At 38.2% G+C, this 19371-nt stretch overlaps 2 protein-coding genes across 2 annotated transcripts; one reads left to right on the top strand and one right to left on the bottom strand.

The window, feature by feature from the left end:
• Positions 1-55: 55 nt before the first annotated feature.
• On the bottom strand, positions 56-11210 carry coq6 (coenzyme Q6 monooxygenase). Its single transcript, XM_081394497.1, has 12 exons — positions 10667-11210; positions 10091-10225; positions 8332-8390; positions 6442-6568; positions 5054-5184; positions 4837-4944; positions 4652-4714; positions 4400-4507; positions 2536-2738; positions 1810-1925; positions 941-1107; positions 56-179 (listed from the first exon to the last, which is right to left on the bottom strand). Exons 1-12 carry the CDS (start codon positions 10860-10862, stop codon positions 150-152), a joined length of 1443 nt encoding a protein of 480 aa, XP_081250623.1. The 5' UTR covers positions 10863-11210; the 3' UTR covers positions 56-149.
• A 190-nt stretch (positions 11211-11400) lies between these two features.
• fam161b (FAM161 centrosomal protein B) lies at positions 11401-18771 on the top strand. The gene is made up of 9 exons (XM_081394477.1): positions 11401-11581; positions 12688-12998; positions 13808-14223; positions 15005-15336; positions 15430-15551; positions 17348-17515; positions 17587-17686; positions 17775-17941; positions 18272-18771. The coding sequence occupies exons 1-9, from the start codon at positions 11564-11566 to the stop codon at positions 18351-18353; spliced, it is 1716 nt and encodes a 571-aa protein (XP_081250603.1). The 5' UTR covers positions 11401-11563; the 3' UTR covers positions 18354-18771.
• Positions 18772-19371: the final 600 nt, after the last annotated feature.

Raw genomic sequence — 19371 nt, 5'->3', positions numbered from 1 at the left:
ATAACATTTTCATTTGGGTAATTGGAAACAATGCCATAGAAATGTTTCCAACATAGACAGAGGAATAAAATATAATTTATTAATTTACACTTATGAACAGAATCTTCATAATAACAGATCCAGTAAATATCCAGTGTGCACCAAGTGTTTTACTTGCTGGCATAAGCCATGATCTGCTCCTGTGGGTACAAGAAAAAAAATATAATACAGGTAAGTGACATTCAGGAAAGCAATATTTATAAGTAACAAGTGATGTTTCATCATCTAAATAAGGGAAATGCAGATCTTTCCCGTTTTTGAACATGAAGGGTGACACAAGTCCTCCTTACAATGTGAGCCACACACACACTAGGCTGTAACGTTTATAATAGAATCACAGAATGTGGGAGATATCCCTCAAGGCTTAAGACAAGTTCCAACCTCTGGTTGGAATCGCTTAGTAAAGGAATGAAGCCATTTCATAAGAGTGGCCTGTAATAAAAGGAGTGTGAAAACACAAGCCAACACCACCATGCACAGCCCTGCAACCCCACCCACACACTTTGGGTAACAGTAAATTTAGGGCTAAACATAGCCATAGTAGTAGCTCCTGACCATGTAAATTACAGGCACGGATAAGAGTAGAAAGGCATGTAATCAGAGGACAAGTTGGGGAGGAGGGGGGTTAGAAAGGGGAAGAAGTCAGAGGAAGAGTGAAAGAGGGAGCAAAAGTTGGAGAGGTAAAAAAAAAGGCTGGAAGTACAACAAAGCAAAGAGAGAGGCACGGATGACAGAAAGGAACGAGAACACGAGAGGAACGCCACAGAGCTGAAGAAAAGAACAAGATCCTAAGTAAAGGAATACGATGGAGGAAGGGAACAAATTGTACAATAATTTCAGAGCAAGAAATAAAAATAACATTTTGAAGAATTTGTGGGAAGAAAAAGAGATGTGATCATACTTTAAGTGGTGGCAGTGCATTGGTAGCCTGAAGGCCGAAGGTTCTCAGTAGAACCATTGGGGCAGCATTAGAGGAATACATCCTCTTCATGAGGTCAATGGCTGCCATCATGGGAAGATTGTGTCGCTGACGTTCAGTCTCATACTCCAACAGATGCTGCATGGCTCCTAGAGGTCAAGGATCAGCGGTTAAACCATTTGCATTTGAAGTACAACTTTTAGTTTTTCTTAAGAAGTTGACCTTTCTGTGATCAACTTGGTACTTGTTGCCATTCTGGAGATTTTCCTGATTAAAATACAATGTTTACCATTTGGATGAATATAGAAAATGTCAGTTACTGCTCTTTTTACATATTTGATTTTCTGAGAAACTGATGTCAACAATTCCTCATAAGATTTCCATTTGTGGCTACAAAGACATTTATTAGCAGTTCTTGGCAGGAGTGACTAGCAAAACACTGTACACTGCTCCAGGACAACCAGTTATTTTTTACTAAAGACCACCCCCAATACAAGGAAATGGAAAAGAGCTTATGAAAACCCACAGATAGCTCCACTGGGCTCTTCTGAACCAAAAGTATGATACTTCAGGTATGAAATAAGACCTAAATATACATAGAGCAGAATTCCAAACCAACAAAAGGCCTTCATGTTTCTTTGTCACGTTTCCTCAACGTGAGTTAGTTCTTCACAATATAGCTGATATAATTTATGAGTTTTTAATTATGCTTTTTCGAAAAAGCACATTAGATGATTTAATCTAATCCTTATTAGATGAAAATATTTGATGTGTATATTTGAAAATTGTCACACAAGTGCAAATCCGGTGTGCACATACATTCGACTTTCTTCTTATGTTGGAACACTTACCAAGGTCTTTTCCATTATACGCTGCTTGGCTAAGTATTTGTGTGAGATAGGCCACATCGCCAAAGCCTAGATTGGCACCTTGGCCTGCTAATGGATGGACTCTATGTGCAGCATCTCTGAAATTAGAAAGATCAGGAAATGTAGAGAAGAAACCTCAAGAGTCAGTAGCCATATTTAACAGGACTGGCCAAAGCTGCTGAAACTTCCTCCATGTGGCCTCTATTTTACCTTAGATCCAATGTAATACCTCTAATAAAAGCAAACCTAAATACATCATCACATAGGTTTAACGTCTCAGACAACCACATAAAGATTATGGCTGAACTATAAACCTAACATATGGAACGCATTTACATGCACTTTCTTAGCCCGATTATGCTTAATAAGGCGACAATGCATGTGGTAATGCAAACGTGTTAATCCAGTTTCCTTTATCGTTGTAAGGTCAGAGTAGAATAGTCAGATACACGAATTAGTACAATTTGTTGCCACTAGTGGGGAATAAGCTGATTATTTAATAAAGTCTTCTAATTTGTGGCTGGGTTATTAGTTTGCATGTATTTCAATGAACTGATTTTTGAAGGTTATCAGCGTATTGGTATACATGTAAACATGCACATTGAGAGATATCTCCTTTACCTATAAATAGGACTGCACTTATGGATAAATCCAAAGACAAATACTCAAAACCTAAAGTCAGTTAATGCACTAACTTTGCAAACATACCCAATGAGTGCCACTCGGTGGCGGATGTATTCTGTGGCATGACCCATGCCTAGCGGGAACATAACCCGGCTCTTTGGGCCAATGCCTGCAACGCTAGGTGGAAGCTGACGTGCAGAGCCGCTGTCAGGCATCAGGACAGACAGAGCCGTCCGGAACACAGAGCCGGCAGTCTCCACCAGCTCAGAATGGTTCTCATTACTCCACTGAACAGAGTGAAACAGAGAAGAGAACTGCAGACAATGGCAACAGAGGAAAGATATGTGCAAGAATCTCTATTCATAATAAGCTCAAACTTAATGGAAAGATGAGCAAAGTACAAAGTGAAGAGTGAGGAGAAGTGGAGAGGCCAATTAAAGGAAAATAGAAAATCATTGACTTTTGCTAATGTCATTTAAAATCCAAATCATGACTTTGTTTCTTCTATCTAACATGTAAAAGGATGAATTTTGAAGCACTGGAAGTGGAACTTCTCAAAAAAGGACAAAATATAGCACCACAAAAGTAGTCCATACGAGTCATGTGCTCTAATCCAAGCAGGTTTGAGAAATCATTCAGAGTCCTATATTATAAAACACGCAGCCAATTGATTTATCTCATCTCATTATTTGACAGGCTGCAGTAAATGACAGTAGGAATTGTTTTCCAAAAATCTGCCAAAATTCTGCCTCAAAATGAACATTTGTTAATAAAACTGTAAAAGAACCAGAAATTAATTTGGAATCAGAATCTTTACATTCCTTACGATTCACATCGAAATTCGTATGAGCGCCACAGAAGGGGAAGATTTTCACATAAAAAAGCAGAAAAATTCTTAAAACGCTTTAGAGCAGTATTTTTTAACTAGGGAGCTGAAAACTGTAATCACTCAATGAATTGTTAATTACTATATCGACACTCCCAGTTTCACAGTCCTGTCATAATTACAGCAAAAATAGTGGAGGAAATATCTTAAAAATATTAGGAGGTTCTTTGAATATTAAATTTGGATAGTTTTCTGAATGAAAATATCTTTGTATTTTCTTTGAACATTACTTTGGACAATGGGAGGCCTTCGGGTCAAAAAGGTTGAGAACTACTGCTTTAGAGGACTTGGAATAGAGTACATGATTTGTATGGACTACATTTCTTGACACTTTTATAGTCTGTTTTTTTCTTGGATCATGACAGACCCTGGTCACTGTTGCTTTTTATTGTATGGGAAAGAGCTGTGTAAAGATCCTTCAGTGGAACACCGCAATTTTGAAAATAGTCATTGGATTTAGAATAACATGAAGGCAAGTAAATTATGACATAATTTTCATTTAACGCTATCCTCATCTTGACATCTAGAGGCAAACTATACCTTCTTCCTTTTGTGCATTCAAAGCAGTCATTCAAAAGACAAGGTATTTTAACAGAGATGCAAAAAGCATGCCTAATTAAAGTAAAATGCCGACCAGGCCACAAATTTGAGTTTGGTCTGCAGAAAAAACATTCTGTGGAGTAATGACCAACACTGGCAAACCTTGGGCTTAATTAGCAAACCAGTTCTGATGGCAAGCGTGACTCAGATGCAAAGGCCTGTGACCAGTAAGGCCAGTAAAAATAGGCAGCTTGGGAAAAGAGGAGTTTCTTTGATGGAAACACAAACAAAAAGAAAAAAAAAAGGGTGTGAGGGTCAATTTGAGGGCATTCAGCCGAAATGAAGAGAATGCAGAGCAATGATATGACATGACATTTCAATCAAAAACCACTGCTTTATTACGTTATTCTACATACGGAAATGAACTTTTGTCGAGAAATCTTGCAATAGCGCAGCACTCGTAAGCTGTTCGGTTTAAGGAGGTGAACCGCAAGTGTGACAACAGGGTTAGTGTTTACTTACAAATGCAGAGTTAATGGCATCCACAAAACTCTCCTCATCCAGCTGTAGAAGTTCTTCAGCATGCTGATGACTGGTGGACCAGACCAGCGAGCTCTCACTGTCTGACAACTGCACAGCAGACACATATACACCACGTCTGGGCATGAAATGCATTTTCCATTTGACCACTAAGCGATATCATGACGAGCCAATAAAACAAATCAAGCACAACTGACATCATTTACAAGTAAAATAAACACAAGTTTAGCTCACAGGAAGCATCGCAATGGGGCCAGTTGGGAGGAACCTCTGCCAGGCCACGTTATTTTCTGTAGGCTGAAAAACAACAATGCAAATACATTTTTCTTCCGTAATGTGGCATGTGAATTCAAATATTCACAATAAGTACACAATAAGACGCAATATGATTTGAACTTCAAACTGGAGGACCATCATACTTCAGACAGATGCAGAACAGCGACGACTGCTGACTGATCGTAATTCCATTTGACCGTGGGGATGCCCGCCTCTCTCCGCACCATTGAATTCGGCCCGTCGGCACCAATCTGAAAGAGCCAATCACACCTACCTTCAGAAATTCTGAGGTTTTGCTTATGTAGCTGTGCACTGTTTGGTTTCTAATATCAAATGAAACACCGGACATATTCTACATACCAACAGTTTGGTGTGGATGGTCTTTCCATTCGCTAGAGTCACCTGAACCCAAGGGATGGACTCAGAGACTTGGTACGGACGGGGCCAGGTGTATTTCACCACTTTTGTTCGGTACTGCACTTCAACATGGTCTAAAAAAAGCCAAAACATCATAACACATTAACAAAAGGAGCATTACTCCAAATCTTGTTCAGCTCCACTTGAGAAATGGGAAAAAATCCAAATATACATGGTTTGGCTGTGACAAAGTAAAAAATGAAGGCTCGTCAAGCCTCCTCATAAAACACAAAGTTGTTTTCCTTCCTCTGGCTGAGGCTTGCTAACATTGACAATTTTCTTGATGGCTTTGGCTAGTCACTCACAGCTTACTAATGGTGTTTATCTACAAGCAGGCCATGCAATACATGTGATCAGCTGCCAATATCCTGCACACAACATCGAACAAAAGTAAAGGAAGCAGAAAATCCACTTTACTTAGAATCACTGGCGGTCTAGCACATGAAAAGATCCAGAATTACGCCTACGTTTCGGACTTGGAGTCCCTTTCTGTCCACAAAATTGAACACTAGTTCTTGCACACAACTCGGGTGAGAAATATTGGCTTCTTACTGATTTGAAAGCAGAGTAATGGAAAAAAACAGTTGGCTAATGCATGTACTTTTCATCTAGTACTTCAGCAGAAATAGAAGACCGTTAAAAAACACTAACTTGACAAACACGTGAACACGCACGTGCTACCGCACATCTGTTAAACGTAAGATGCGTTTTAAAAAAGGCCTGTTTTTAAAAATATGCAGTTTTACAGAGCATGGCATGGAAAAGCCAAATGCGGAGCCTTGGAACAGTTTAGTTAATTACAACAAAACGTTACAGTAAAACGCTGTCCGTGCTCGGGTACCCCGAGCGAGCGAGATGCTACGGCTGGAAAGGAATGTGGTTTCTTTAAATGGGTCAATAGACCACTGCACGTGTCCGAACAGGGTGGCAATTCTCGTGGAGCTTCTAACTCCCATCAAAAGCAATGTGCTGGATGATCGAAATAGCAGGAAAAACACGCATATGTCCAAAGAAGTGGAATCTTTAGGAAAAAAACAAGAGAAGAAAGATGTTCAAAAGGAGTACAAATAAACATTTTGCCAAGACAGGAAGGAATGGCTTGTGGTGACATCATTTGCCAAGCCATCCCTAAAACTAATTAACAGGGAGCCCACTCAGAGCTCGACAGTGCAAGCCACTTCTGGGAGAAACATGGGAGGAGCACAGCAAAAGCAACGATCAAGGATATATCATCATGTAATGATCAAAGTTCAGTGAGCAAAGCAATGATTATAAAAACAAACACATAAATAAATGGATCCATATATCAAACATCCAAATGTGTCTGTCACCAGAGAGAGTGTGCAGCTGTTTGGTGAGGGCGGCCACAATGACGTCGTTCTCAACGATGTACGCCATCTCGTCCTGCAGATTCTCCTTATCAAATGTAATCAGGGCATCTGAACAAGCATCCCAAACCTAAAGCAAAGAGACAAATTATTTCTGTGGTTTACAACTCTATCCTTAAGTGACCGCTCGGGCTCTATTTATGGATTTCCAGAAAGCACGTGCTTCACTGAACTTGAACACATCAAAGCTGTTCGACTGAGCCAAGAGTTTTGCCAGATACTCTAACCAAACATCAAACTAGATTCAACAAAAGCCACCAACGGCCCTTGAGGTTGCACGCCTGACTTTGTAAACGCACTGGGGTGAGGAAGAAATGTAAAATGCCATTCTTTGTGGCGATTTATGCTTGTATTTATAGTTAAGCCAATAATAAATAACAAATATGCTAACATTACTGTCGGGCTAAGTTTGTTTCATCCAAGTTGCCTTGCAACTTTGTTAATAAAACATGCAGCTGGTTTTAAGTGCAAAAAAGTCTTGGTGATTGACGCAGCTATTTTTTAAAAACCTAAAATGACTTGTAACTAAGGTGACTAGCAAACAATTAAATACATGTGTAACATGGATTCAGAAGGACTGTTCTATCCTTGTTATACAGCCATGCTAAAACCACTAATAGTAGTGGTTTTGCAATTTTTGATACATGGTTACGTGGAAGATTTAAAACGTGACCAACCCACAATTATGAGGATTTTACACATTGGAAAAACACAGCTGTTGATAAGTTTTGGAGTTGCTATGCACTTCAGGTCATTGCCAAATTAAAACATCCCTTGCCAAAATAACCCATTTAACAGGATCATTTCTGCAACAAAGATACCAGAAAAGGTTCAGACCAATATGGAGGAAAGAAAATCTAGCTGATAACACTTTAGGGAACCTCCACACTCCACAAAAAACACCTTTTTTCTGGTACATGGCACTTCCCAAACCCGCTTTAGTTGCTTTCCTCTAACCGCTTGAGTTTAATTGGAGAGCAAGAGGGAACCTAGCTCATTTCCCTCGCAATTTCATCCTTGCTTGGCACTCACAAACAAACAAACAAAAAAAATCTTGCAGGAGAGGTATAATGGGCGAGGTATATCACTATAAAGCGCACTCTGATGACATCCCTTAGTTTGCCCAGAAACCACAGGATTTCATTCTGGCAGTGAAAAATCCACATCTTACAGTTGAAACCCCACCACAGCATAGAAAACGAAGGGTCCTTTTACTTGTGATCTCCACACTCTCCACAGATTTGAACTCCTATCCCCGCATCGCACATGAATCTTCGTAATTAGTAGACACACACAGGGCTAAATTTATGTAATCTCGCTAAATAAGACTCTAATAGATAAACTGTGGCCGCAAGCAAAACCGAGCTTAACTGTCACGTTGCGATGTGGAGTTTGAGGTTCTGCATCTCTAATGTATGTTTTGTATTCGAAGGCTGTGGTTCTGTAGCATTAATTTATGGGTGGCTGCTTACAGTGTGATGATAGGCAAACAACGATGAGCAAAGCACGATACAGCTGTTTTTAATGGAGTGGCTTCCTGCCCTCAGGAAAATAAGCAGGTAAGGTCATAGTAAATGACTGTGTTGGTTACTCAATGTTTTGCTTAAGTGTTTACTTGTTTTTTAAATGATGCAAGTTTCATTTAGTGTATTATCTGATTACTTAATTTATATATTTACTAATAAAAAGTATTAAAAAGGTGTTTTGGTTGACATTCTATGAAGCAACAGGTAATACCGTGGTGCGCGAATATGATGATCATTTAGTAGCATATCATTGCATATTGGTACACCACTAGTAATCATAGTGTTACAACATACTGGTTTTACTGACCTGCATTTTATTATATGGCTTGCATCTCATATTTACAATATGGTCCCAAGCACCAAGACCTGAAACACAATAGGATGCAATTACAAAGGCACCACATTTGTTCCTACTCATTCAATGCCAAAGATAAATGAATATAGCAATGGAAAAAAGTACACCGCACGTCAGAGAGAGCTACCTACTGACCTACTTCCTGGTGAATCTTTCATATACAAACATTATACTGTAAATAGGTATAATGACAGGAGTGCAGATTCAGAGCTTTGAATGGAACAGATGTACTTATCCTCGCCACAGGCCTTTTGATTGGATTGTGCCCCCACATTACCCAAAGTACTGGTTCTAAATGATGCCCAACATTGCCCATTATGCAAACATGCATTCTGTGGACACAATCAAAAGCATATGTTTCATCCAACAAAACACACTGTGTAGCCAGGCAACCGAGGGCAGTTCAATGTCCTCAGCATCACATCTACTGTGCTACTAAAATCTATTGTTTTCTTGTCAACCGCATTCTGTAAGTGTTTATTTCAGAATCTGAGATAAAGAACTACATTAACTATAATAAAGGTAAGAGATTTGATATGCAGTTAATGTTTAAGGTAAATGCTAAACAATTATGAAAGGGTAAAATCACTAAGGGCAAAAGTGATATATATAAACTTTATTCTCCTAAATTTTCTCCAGGGAATAAATAAAGTACTACCCTATCACATCCTAAATGTTAGACCTCACTAGTGTTATTTTAGTATCATTTCTTATTACAGTAGTGAATCATATTTTGAATTAGCTTTTATTTTTATTATATTTTTGTTTTTAATTTAATATTAGTTTAAGTTTTAGTACTTTTGTCGTTTTTTAATATTTCTATTTAGCTTTATTTTATTTTATTCAGTAAGTTGCAAGGACAGCATTTCTCATTTTCATTGACGTGCCATGTATTATTTATATTCTATTTTATTTCAGCTAAATTTCAATTAACTATTCAAATAGTTCACACTAATACTGTTCATTACACAAAGATATGGTTTCGATAGACTCTGAATCAGTGTTGGGTGTAATGCATTACCCCTGAAATTAATTACTGTAATTTAATTACTTTTCCCATAAAAAGTTAAATAAGGAATTACTCTTATTTTTTTCTGTAATTTAATTACAGTTACTTCTGATGTTATTGCATTAAATACGGTAAAGACTACAGAAAAAGTTTAGGTAAAACAATAATGGATTTAACATCAAAATGTAACGACTAATGTTAAAATGTCTCCCTTTAAATACTTTGGTCTATTCAAGAATATTTGACATTATTTATTTGAAAGAATTTAGAGAGCAGTTTCATGTCTATCCTTGCATTGTTCAACTGGTCAAGGTTGATGGGATTTAGAAAGTAATCTAATTACACTGCTAAGGATGTAAATAGCTCTAGTAATTAATTACTTCTTACAGTCACTTACCCAACACTGCTCTGAATATAGTGCGGCAGTTGTATGGACTACTTCTATGATGTAGGCTATTTAATGATGCACTTTGTTCATTTTTGGAAGACATGGGGATGAATAAATGAAGACAGAATATCATATTTGGATGAACTATCCCTTCAAAGCCACACTAAATGGAAGTTGCGAAAGTCTTCTTCCCTACTGTGACGTATATCAAAGTGATTTCGAGATCTCTGATAGGTGTTCCTCTATAGATCCATATTAATGTTATATGAATCACACACTATGAAATAAACATAAAAAGCTATAAAAGTCCATACCACTAAGAAGTGTTGCTGAGCCTGGACTGATGGAGCTGACCCTTGTACTGAAGGTCTCAGGAACCTTGTCCATCTCTTTTTTGTGACCAGCTTCCAGCAGAAGAATCTTCTTCCCTGTTAAATTAGGATCTAAACCTGAAAGAAGAACAGAGATAAAAATACAGGATGATTTATTTGCTTTGCAATATCACCGTGGGGTTGATTCTCGCATTTTGCATGATTTTACCAACACATTTGCATATGAACTCGTTCAAGTTCATCTAAAATCTGTGCGTTGATTGCACACTGCTTACTTTAGCATCCTACGGCATGAGAACGTCACATTGCAGTGCCGCCGCAATTGCACCCTTCACCTCCAGCTAAAACACTTTCATCACACAAAATAACAACTTCTCCTTTGCGTGAAAAAAAAAACAAGGGGTGAAGGAAAGCAGCGGGAGACTTTATTACAGCTGGGAAGTTTGCAAACACTGTGCTTATGATGAAGCGTGGGAGAGTGCAGAGTGAAGCTGAGGGGCAAAAGCGGGTGCACCGCATGCATGTCTCTCTCTCTCACACACACACTCACTCACTCACCCAACGAACATGCCATAGCGGTGCCCACCATTCCCCCGCCAGATATTATAATGTCAAAGAGCTCGTTTTCAGATGTGCTGGATTCCTCATCGCACACGGAGGACGCGAAGCCTCTGCGCGCCGCTCGCGCTCCATTGAGTGCTCTCACTGAAACACACCGCCGTCCTATCCCGAACACACCGAGTCTAGTCAACATTCTAGCGGAAAAACAGACGTGAAACAACTTGTTGCAACTAACAAGCCTGAAAAGATATATCTAACAGCCCCCGTTAAACCTGTCCTGTTATTGACAATAAGGGCGAACTCTTATCTGTCATCCAGCCATGTTGTTGTAACCCGTAAGAGTTCTATTTGCTACAGTTCTTCCGGGTGCTAAAAGCCACTGAAATAATGAAAATGGAGCATGGGCATTCACAAAACATTTTAATTTTGACTCCGGTCCACAAGTGAGATGTATGTCAAATAGCACTAGTACTAAAGTGTTACACATGAGTCTTTTTAAATACTTTCACTTCTTTCTCAGAATCGTTTGAGAACGTACTGTGTAGCATGATGGATGCCTGTTCCCTTTAGCGCCATCTGCCGTCGTGGAGGAAAAACAAGTGCGTTTGGTTTATTTAAATAATGTATTGTCTATCAGTCAACATCACGTATGCGTGTTTTGTTGCTGCATAAAATATTTGCTGTGAAAATATGGTATTTTGTATCTAACATTCCTGAAGGACATGCTGTTTAGGATTCTGTGCGCGTGTTCAGCCGCTGGTGGGTGGAGATTGTCATCGGCGCAGAGATCATATATTTGCCGATTCCAAGGAAATGGAGTGTGTCTTGATCTTTAACAGTAACTTAAATGGATGAGTGTTTGAATGATTTCCTCATAGCGGGCCTGATCACGCCATGGATCAGATGACGATGGTGAGAGTAAAGCAATGATGTCGGAAGGTTATCATAAAATGAGAAACAAACGATCTGATATATTTCCAGTGCATTTATAGATTTAACAGTGATTAATCTGCTTGTTTTTATTATTGTGTAACTTATACAGTTATTTTGAATCGCTTCTAACAGCGGCGAACAACAATAACAGAGCGTAACTATGAGTGTTTGGGGTTGCCATAGTAACAACAACATGCTGTTGACATTCATTTCAACAGGGCTCCTCTAGCTAAGAAAATCAACAACAGACAACTCAATATTTTGATGACATTTTTTACAGTGCTGCTGCGTAGTAACTGATTACATGTAATATAGATTATGTAATCAGATTCCAAAAAATAAGTAATTGTAATTACATGTACATACTTGTAGGCTAATCAGACTAGTGGCTTTCTTATTGATTATGGCTAACATTAACTCTAAGCCTAACCTTTACAGAAATCGTTTCACTTTTAAGAAGTGCTGTTTTCTCAACATTGCAACATCACATATCAAATTAGCTCCTGACGAACACATTCATTATTATCTGAATTATCACTCATTTAACCATGTATCACTGTCTTTGGAAGGCTTTTGTCTTTTAAACACGTTAAAATGTACAAATTCACATCATTTCATATTTACATGCAGACGTTCCCCAACCTTTTTGTCAGCTGAACCTCTTTGACCTAATATATTTAATTGAAGTACCCCTGAGATTTTAAGTTAAAGGGATAGTTCACCCCAAAAAAATGAAAATTCTGTCATCATTTACTCACCCTCATGTTGTTCCAAACCTGTTAGACTTTTGTTTATCTTCATTCAGTTAGTAGTTTCAGTTATATAACTTATATTGCATGCCATAATGCACATTTAATGGTGTTTTTACATGCTAAATTACATATCTTCATGGCTGACTGTGTCATTTACATTTACCCATTTAGTAGAGACTTATTCAAAGCAATTTACAAATGAGGAGTGATTCATCTTAAAGAGGCAATAAACATGCTAGTCAAGTGCTAGTCATACAAATTTATCTCCTTTAGTTCATCATTTAATCAATCAATCAATCCAACAAACAAACTAAATACATATTGTCCGTCCAGATCTCTTCTACTTTAGCTATCCCTAGATCTGAAGAGGGAGACAATGTGCACGTTTCGGAAAGGCTGCTGTCCTTCAATGAGGACCGTGAGAAATCTGAACTATCTCTTGAGGTGCATTTGGAGGCTCTGAAGGCCAAACGCAAGCAGCAGCTGGAGAATTTGGAGCTTCAGCATCAGACCGGGCTGGAGAAGCGGGTCCTGCAGAACTCACTGCTCACCAGCAGCACTGAGTGGATGCTTAAAGCCAATATACTGCAGCCGAGCATCAGAGATCATGATGGCCGAAACTCAGAGAAACGCAGACACCACAGGTAATTCCAATCTTAAAGGGTTAGTTCACCCAAATATGAAAATTCACCCTCATGTTGTTCCAAACCTGTAATACTTTTGTTCATCTTTGGAACACAAATTTTTTATTTAACACTTTTAATAATTTAATCAAATCTGAGAGCTTCCACTCCACTACGCCACTACCACTTTGACGCTTCAAAAAGTTCATAAAGAGATTGCAAACCTGATCCATATGAATTAAGCGGTTTAGTCCCAATTTTCTGAAGAGACTCGTTTTATATGATGAACAGACTGAATTTAGGCTTTTATTCACATTTAAACATTGATCAGCGAACATAAACAGAAGCTTAACCGTACATGCTTGACGCGTGAGAAGAAACTTCATTGGTTCTTGCTGAAGCTCAAACGTGTTGCGTAACACGAGAATGAACCTCATACGTCAATGAACAATACAATGAACCTTATTGGTTCTCACTCGTCAAGCAAGCATGCTTGATCTTCTGTTTACCACAAATGATGTGTGCGTTGATGAATGGTTAAATGATGAGTCTGTTCATCATATAAAGCAATCAAGTCTCTTCAGAAAATTTGGACTTAACTGCTCAATTCATATGGATTAGTTTTACGATCTCTTGATGAACTTTTTGAAGCATCAAAGTGGTAGTTGTGTTCTGAAGATGAACAGAAGAAGAAGAAAGAAAACCATACGGGTTTGGAACGACATGATGGTGAGTAAATGATGACAGATGTTTTTTGGGGGGTGAATTAATCATTTAAATGTAATAACAATGTTTGGCTTGAAACATACATCTTCAACTCTTGTTTTCAGGTCAAAGCTGATTCTGCAGAATTTTACCCCAAGTGGAATCAAGGCACCAAAAACTTCTCAGGGAATGGTGACAGAGAGACAGAGGAAGCCTCTCCCTCAAGATTCACAAAAAGCCAAAGAGGAGGCAGACCTGGTTGAGTGTCAGAAACAGTTTTGCGTTGCTCCGGTCCCTGAGCACATCTCTAAGCCTCTTTATGATAACCTCATCCATGAACAAGAGCGCTTGAGGAAGGAAGGTCGTGAGCAGAGGAGAGATTTCCTCTTGACCATGCAAAAGCCCTTCAGGTTCCACAAGAGGGAGGAGAAGAAGAAGGAGATGGGCTCTGCCAATAAAATTGAAAAAACACAACCAGTTTGTGTGAGGAAACCTATACCCAAAGCAGCCTCAGACCCCAGGTTTCCTGAACAGTTGAAAGGTGCCATTTATATGAACATTTAATCATAATAATGTAGAACATAGTTTTTTATACTATTATACTATATACTTGCACTATGGGTCAAAAGCATATTAGAATGATTACTGAAGGATCATGTGACACTGAAGACTGGAGTAATGATGCTGAAAATTCAGCTTTGCCATCAAAGGAATAAATAACATTTGAAAATATATAAAACATTTAAAGTATATTCAGTTATTTTATATATAACTATTTTTACTTAATGTTTGACCAAATAAATGCAGCCTCGGTGAGCATAAGAGACTTCTTTCAAAGCAGTAAAACATCTTAATTATTCCAAACCACAATATATCATCCACCATTTCGTTTCATGTTCATTTTAATGTTGTCGTTATCGGCCCAATAAAAAAATGTGGCCGATATATTAAACCTAGGGACATGGATTTTAATGGTGAGACTTTTGTTTATGTAATCAGGCTCTCAAAAATTATATAAAAACTTGGATTTAGATTTATCGGACAATATATCGGTTATCGGTTTTCAAATATAAAGAATTATCGGTTATCGTATCGGCCATAATTTTCATATCGTCGCATCCCTAATATATGCATGTACGAAACACCATATGTAACATATTTAACTGATAATTAAACATATTTAAATGAAAACAAAAATACAAAAAAACAAAATTCAAGTTTAATTTGAAGAATGTACATTTATTTTTAATTTAATTAAAATAAGCCACAATGCACTCACCCTCATTTTACTCTGAAACTGTGTTCATGTGATGGTGGCTCAGAACAGGAGCAGCAAAGGAAGATTCGCATTCATCTGAGAGCCCAGGAGACTCTGAAAACTTCCTCAGCTCCCATTCTAAGGAATGAAGCCAGTGCAGATAGCCAGACCCGCAGTGCTCAGAAGAGCAAAAACAAGATGCTGGGTTACTTGGACCAGAAGCTGTCCTTCAGACCTAAAACGAACGCCGCCGTGCCTGACTTTGACAAGCTCTACCAGGCCTTTAAACAGAAGGCAATGGAGACAGCGGAGAGGAGAGATGTCACTCAGTGTAAACCCTTCCAGCTTCGCACATCTGCACTACAGCCTCGCCACAGGAGTCCAGAAAACCCACAGGTCGCCATTTTCATGAGTAGAATTGATTTTAGTGGCTTGATTAACTTTTGAAGATTCCTTTAACATCATTTTTTTGTAACTTTTCAAAACTAGAAATCTACAGACAAAACGAGTCTAAAGAGAAGCAGTTCATTTGGTGGCCTGACATCACTGTCTATGGATACTCTTCCGACTTACATAACAGATGCTGCCAGGAAAAGATCCATGGCTGTAAGGTGAGCCTGTTGCTGCTTACATTTTCACAATTTTATGAATGACTAATTTTCAATAAAATCTGACTTTTCCTGTATAATACACTCAATCAAAATCTCTCTCTCTTTTTTTTAGCATAATTCATGACTTCACTGTATTTCAAAGAAAGAAAATGTATTAATTTTCTTTTAATCAAATCTTATTCCACCTCTTTACTATTATAAACTTTTTTTATATGTTTAAGGGAATAATTGATAAAGCAATAATCAAAACTAAAATGAATTATTTAAAGCAATAAACAATAATAAAATATTTATAATAATGGGAAATTTGAAAAATATGTAGCTTAGAATATTAAAATTAATTATTACAGACATAAAATGTGTTCACTTTAAAACATTTCTTTTAATTTTGTACCATGTTTGCACCATATTTTGGCTTGTTATATGACTATTATTTTGTGAACTTAATGCATGTACCATAGATGTTACTGTATGTATGCACACATAATTTTATTAATTCCATAAAAAAGTGTTGATTTATTTAAAGTGCCTCATTATAGTTTTGAGTTGAGTAAAAGTTCTGCAAAGTTTCAGAAATCAAAGTGCATGATAAATAGAGTTATTGTCCCCTAAAAGAAAGAACCAATTCTGAACTGCCTGAAACAAGTCGTCAGTAATTCCAGTCTTACTTCCTGCATCACCCTATATAGTTTTGTATACATTTGCATAATGCCAGCCTATGATCTTCATTGACTGCCCGTGAACAATGTCTACTTTGCCCCGTCCTCAAACGCTGTAGTTGTAGCTGAGACTGGAAGAGTTTGGTTCGTGTTGCCGAAATGTTGAGAAGATGGTTTTTTCTCCGTTGCAAATGCATGCACTTCCAAAGGATGAGGACTCGGGCTCGGAATTGATACAGTAAAACCGACGCCATCGTATGGAGCTGAAATACAGATTTGGTAGTGGATGTTTCATTTCTGACACACACTGTAAGCGGTAGGCCAATCATAAACAGACTGGGCCGTCTGACCAATCAGAGCAAAGTAGACTCTCGAAAAGGAGGGGTTTAGAGAGACTGAACTCTTGATTGAACCATTTCAGACACAGCGTAATGCTGCAGTAGCCTGGAAATCCAGACCTAAATCTGGAAGATTAAGGGTCTGGCATCGACTAATGAAAATCGCGCAGCTCGAGGGGCGGCACCAAGCATGCATTTGAAAATCTCACTGCACGCAATTGGATAACACTATGACCAATCACAACAAGCCCCATAGGCTTAGCTACCAGCGGAGCTAACTGGTAGATTAGACTCTTGAAGTATCCGGTCGGCAAAGCAGCAAAAACGTCCGTCTTGCAAAGGAACGATTCGAGCGCCGTCTTCTGTTCCTCTTTTAGATAAAAAGCCAAGTCTAGCTCGTTCATTGTAGCGGTTAAAGCGGTTTAAAACAACTGGTGTTCATCCATAGCCATCTTGCAATGTTTACCAATGACTTTGACGTCACAGCGCTGTCGTCTTCTGTTTAGCTCGCCTCTGGCCCGCCTATATCAGATAACCCGATGTGATTGGTGCAGCTCGGATACAAGGGCATATTTAATGAGCATCATTACTCGACTCCAGAGTAATTGAACTTGTGCTCTCGCGAGAACTCTGGATTTCCAGTGTAATGCTGCAGCGTATAATATGAGAAAATTAAAAGTGTTTTTTGACCTTGGATGCATGTAAACCTGTTGTACCTCCAAAACAAAATCAGTAACATTTAAAATAGCATAACAGGGGCAATTTAATAAATAAGATGTTTAATCTGCCTGTCATACAGGAGATCTCTGGAGCTGAAGGACCTCAAGGAGCAGGAGAATGCCGAGTGGATGAAGCAGCACAGAATCAGATCTCAAGCCATGAGCAGGGCAGTGGCAATGAGAGCCAAAGCAATGGACCCCCATAAGAGTCTTAAAGAGGTCTACCAGGACAAACTCAAACTGCATAGGTGAGACGACTGTGATGAATGAACAAGCCATAAGGAATGTAATAAATGATTATGGTTCCTTGTGAATGTAGGCAAGCTGATCTGGAGAGAATGAAAGATTATCAAAAAGAGCTGAAGGAAATCAAATCACGAGTGACAGCTCGCCCGTACCTCTTTGAGCAGGTGTCGCAGGTACACTAATTGAAATTCAAAATCTATTCTTTTATAAATAATTCAACATATTTAAATTTTACCATATGCATACATCTAATGCTTTCAGGAAAATGCCAAGAATAATGTTGAACGCAGATATAGGAACACTTTGGAACAAGCAGGTTTGGACGAAAATTTCGTGAGATCAAAGGGAGAAACAAGTAAGACAAACCATGTGGACAATGAGTCTGTGGATGAGGATCATAACAGCACTGAAAGCGAAACCCAGAAGAGGTATGGAGACACATGAATGGTGGGAGTTTAAAATAAGTGTGGCCAATGCAAAGATTTAACAGTGTGTTAAAGCGTTTATAGTTTTGATGAAAGGTTTGACATGACTTCCTCTCTTGTGACCCATTCAAACTAAAATCATCTTGCTCAATGGAAAAATAATAGATGTGGTTTTCTTTTGACATATGAGAAGATCTATTTATCAAAGATCTTTCTTTTTAAGATTTTAAGTCATCCATGAATAAGCTTTATTGTCACTGGCATAGTGAAAAAGTAACCATGCAAATATTATGATGTAGCAGTCACACGGTTCTACTATCGTTTTATTTACAGTGCAGGAAGTGGGGAAGACAGTGTCACAAATGAGGAGGAAAAAGAAGGGAATGTGGAAACCAAAGAGGAAGAGTTGTGCTGACAGAATGTCATGTTTTGTTTGGAGGCCAGTGTATTCCCTCAATATTCCATAGGGGAGACTGTGGTCAGACAAAAAATCGCTGGTAGATCATTTCAGTTTTGAAATATTATGTTGTGTATGTATTTTTTAAACTTGATTGTAGATTTGTTTTATACATATTGTGCTAATTAAGTAAACTTTAATGGATTTACAATACAGAGGGGATTATGAATATTCAAGACATTCCATATGGGCGCCATAAGATTTTTAATAAAACAGAAATCAAAAGCAAGTTTAATTTTATGATTCTAAGTATGTTAGGGGGCTACCGACCCAACAAAGAAAGAAATAACCACAAAAAAACCATTGGCAACCATATTAAAAGCTGTATATTTGCCTTAGTTCTGCTTACTGCACATTAAATCATATTATGAACCACAGAAACAGCTCTTGGGTCTGGTGTTGGGCTCCTTAAAAGTTTGCAAACGGTAAATTGGGGAATCCTTGTCTTAGCACAAACACATCTTCCACCTAGAGTCTGTCAAATGCGGCTTTGAATGTCTGCTATAATTATAAACTATAACTGTCACAGAGGATAGCTTTATTCATGAAACTCCATCTGAAATTCTCATTCCTGAAGTCAGGCTATTTTGAGAGAGTCAGCACTGGTTGAGTAAACAGTCCTGTGTATTTATCCGCTATTGGAAAAAGAGTTTGTGCTAGTGCATTTGGCCACATAAACATCTTTTTACTCCAACTGCACTTCTTTAGGGACATTTTCTTCAGTCCTAGTTGAATTTTTAGTGTTTATTTTAAGGAATTTGTGTTTGGAATGGGACATTTTTGCTTATTTTAAAGATTTTAAGGCATAATTTCTGCTTTTGCTTTGACTTGATAATCTTTAGATGGAATTACTTGAAACGAGCTGTGTAGCATGCAGTGCATTTTATGGGTAAAAGCCGGCTTTTGGAGAAAATATGATAGCCAGCCCTGTCAATTTCAGAATAAAGTTGTTTATTTTATGATTGAAAGAATGATG

Source organism: Scardinius erythrophthalmus (assembly GCF_964197995.2).
Source record: "Scardinius erythrophthalmus genome assembly, chromosome: 19".
NCBI classification, from domain to species: domain Eukaryota; kingdom Metazoa; phylum Chordata; class Actinopteri; order Cypriniformes; family Leuciscidae; genus Scardinius; species Scardinius erythrophthalmus.
Note: the sequence above shows the minus strand (reverse complement) of the source record. Positions and strands in the feature narration are given on the sequence as shown.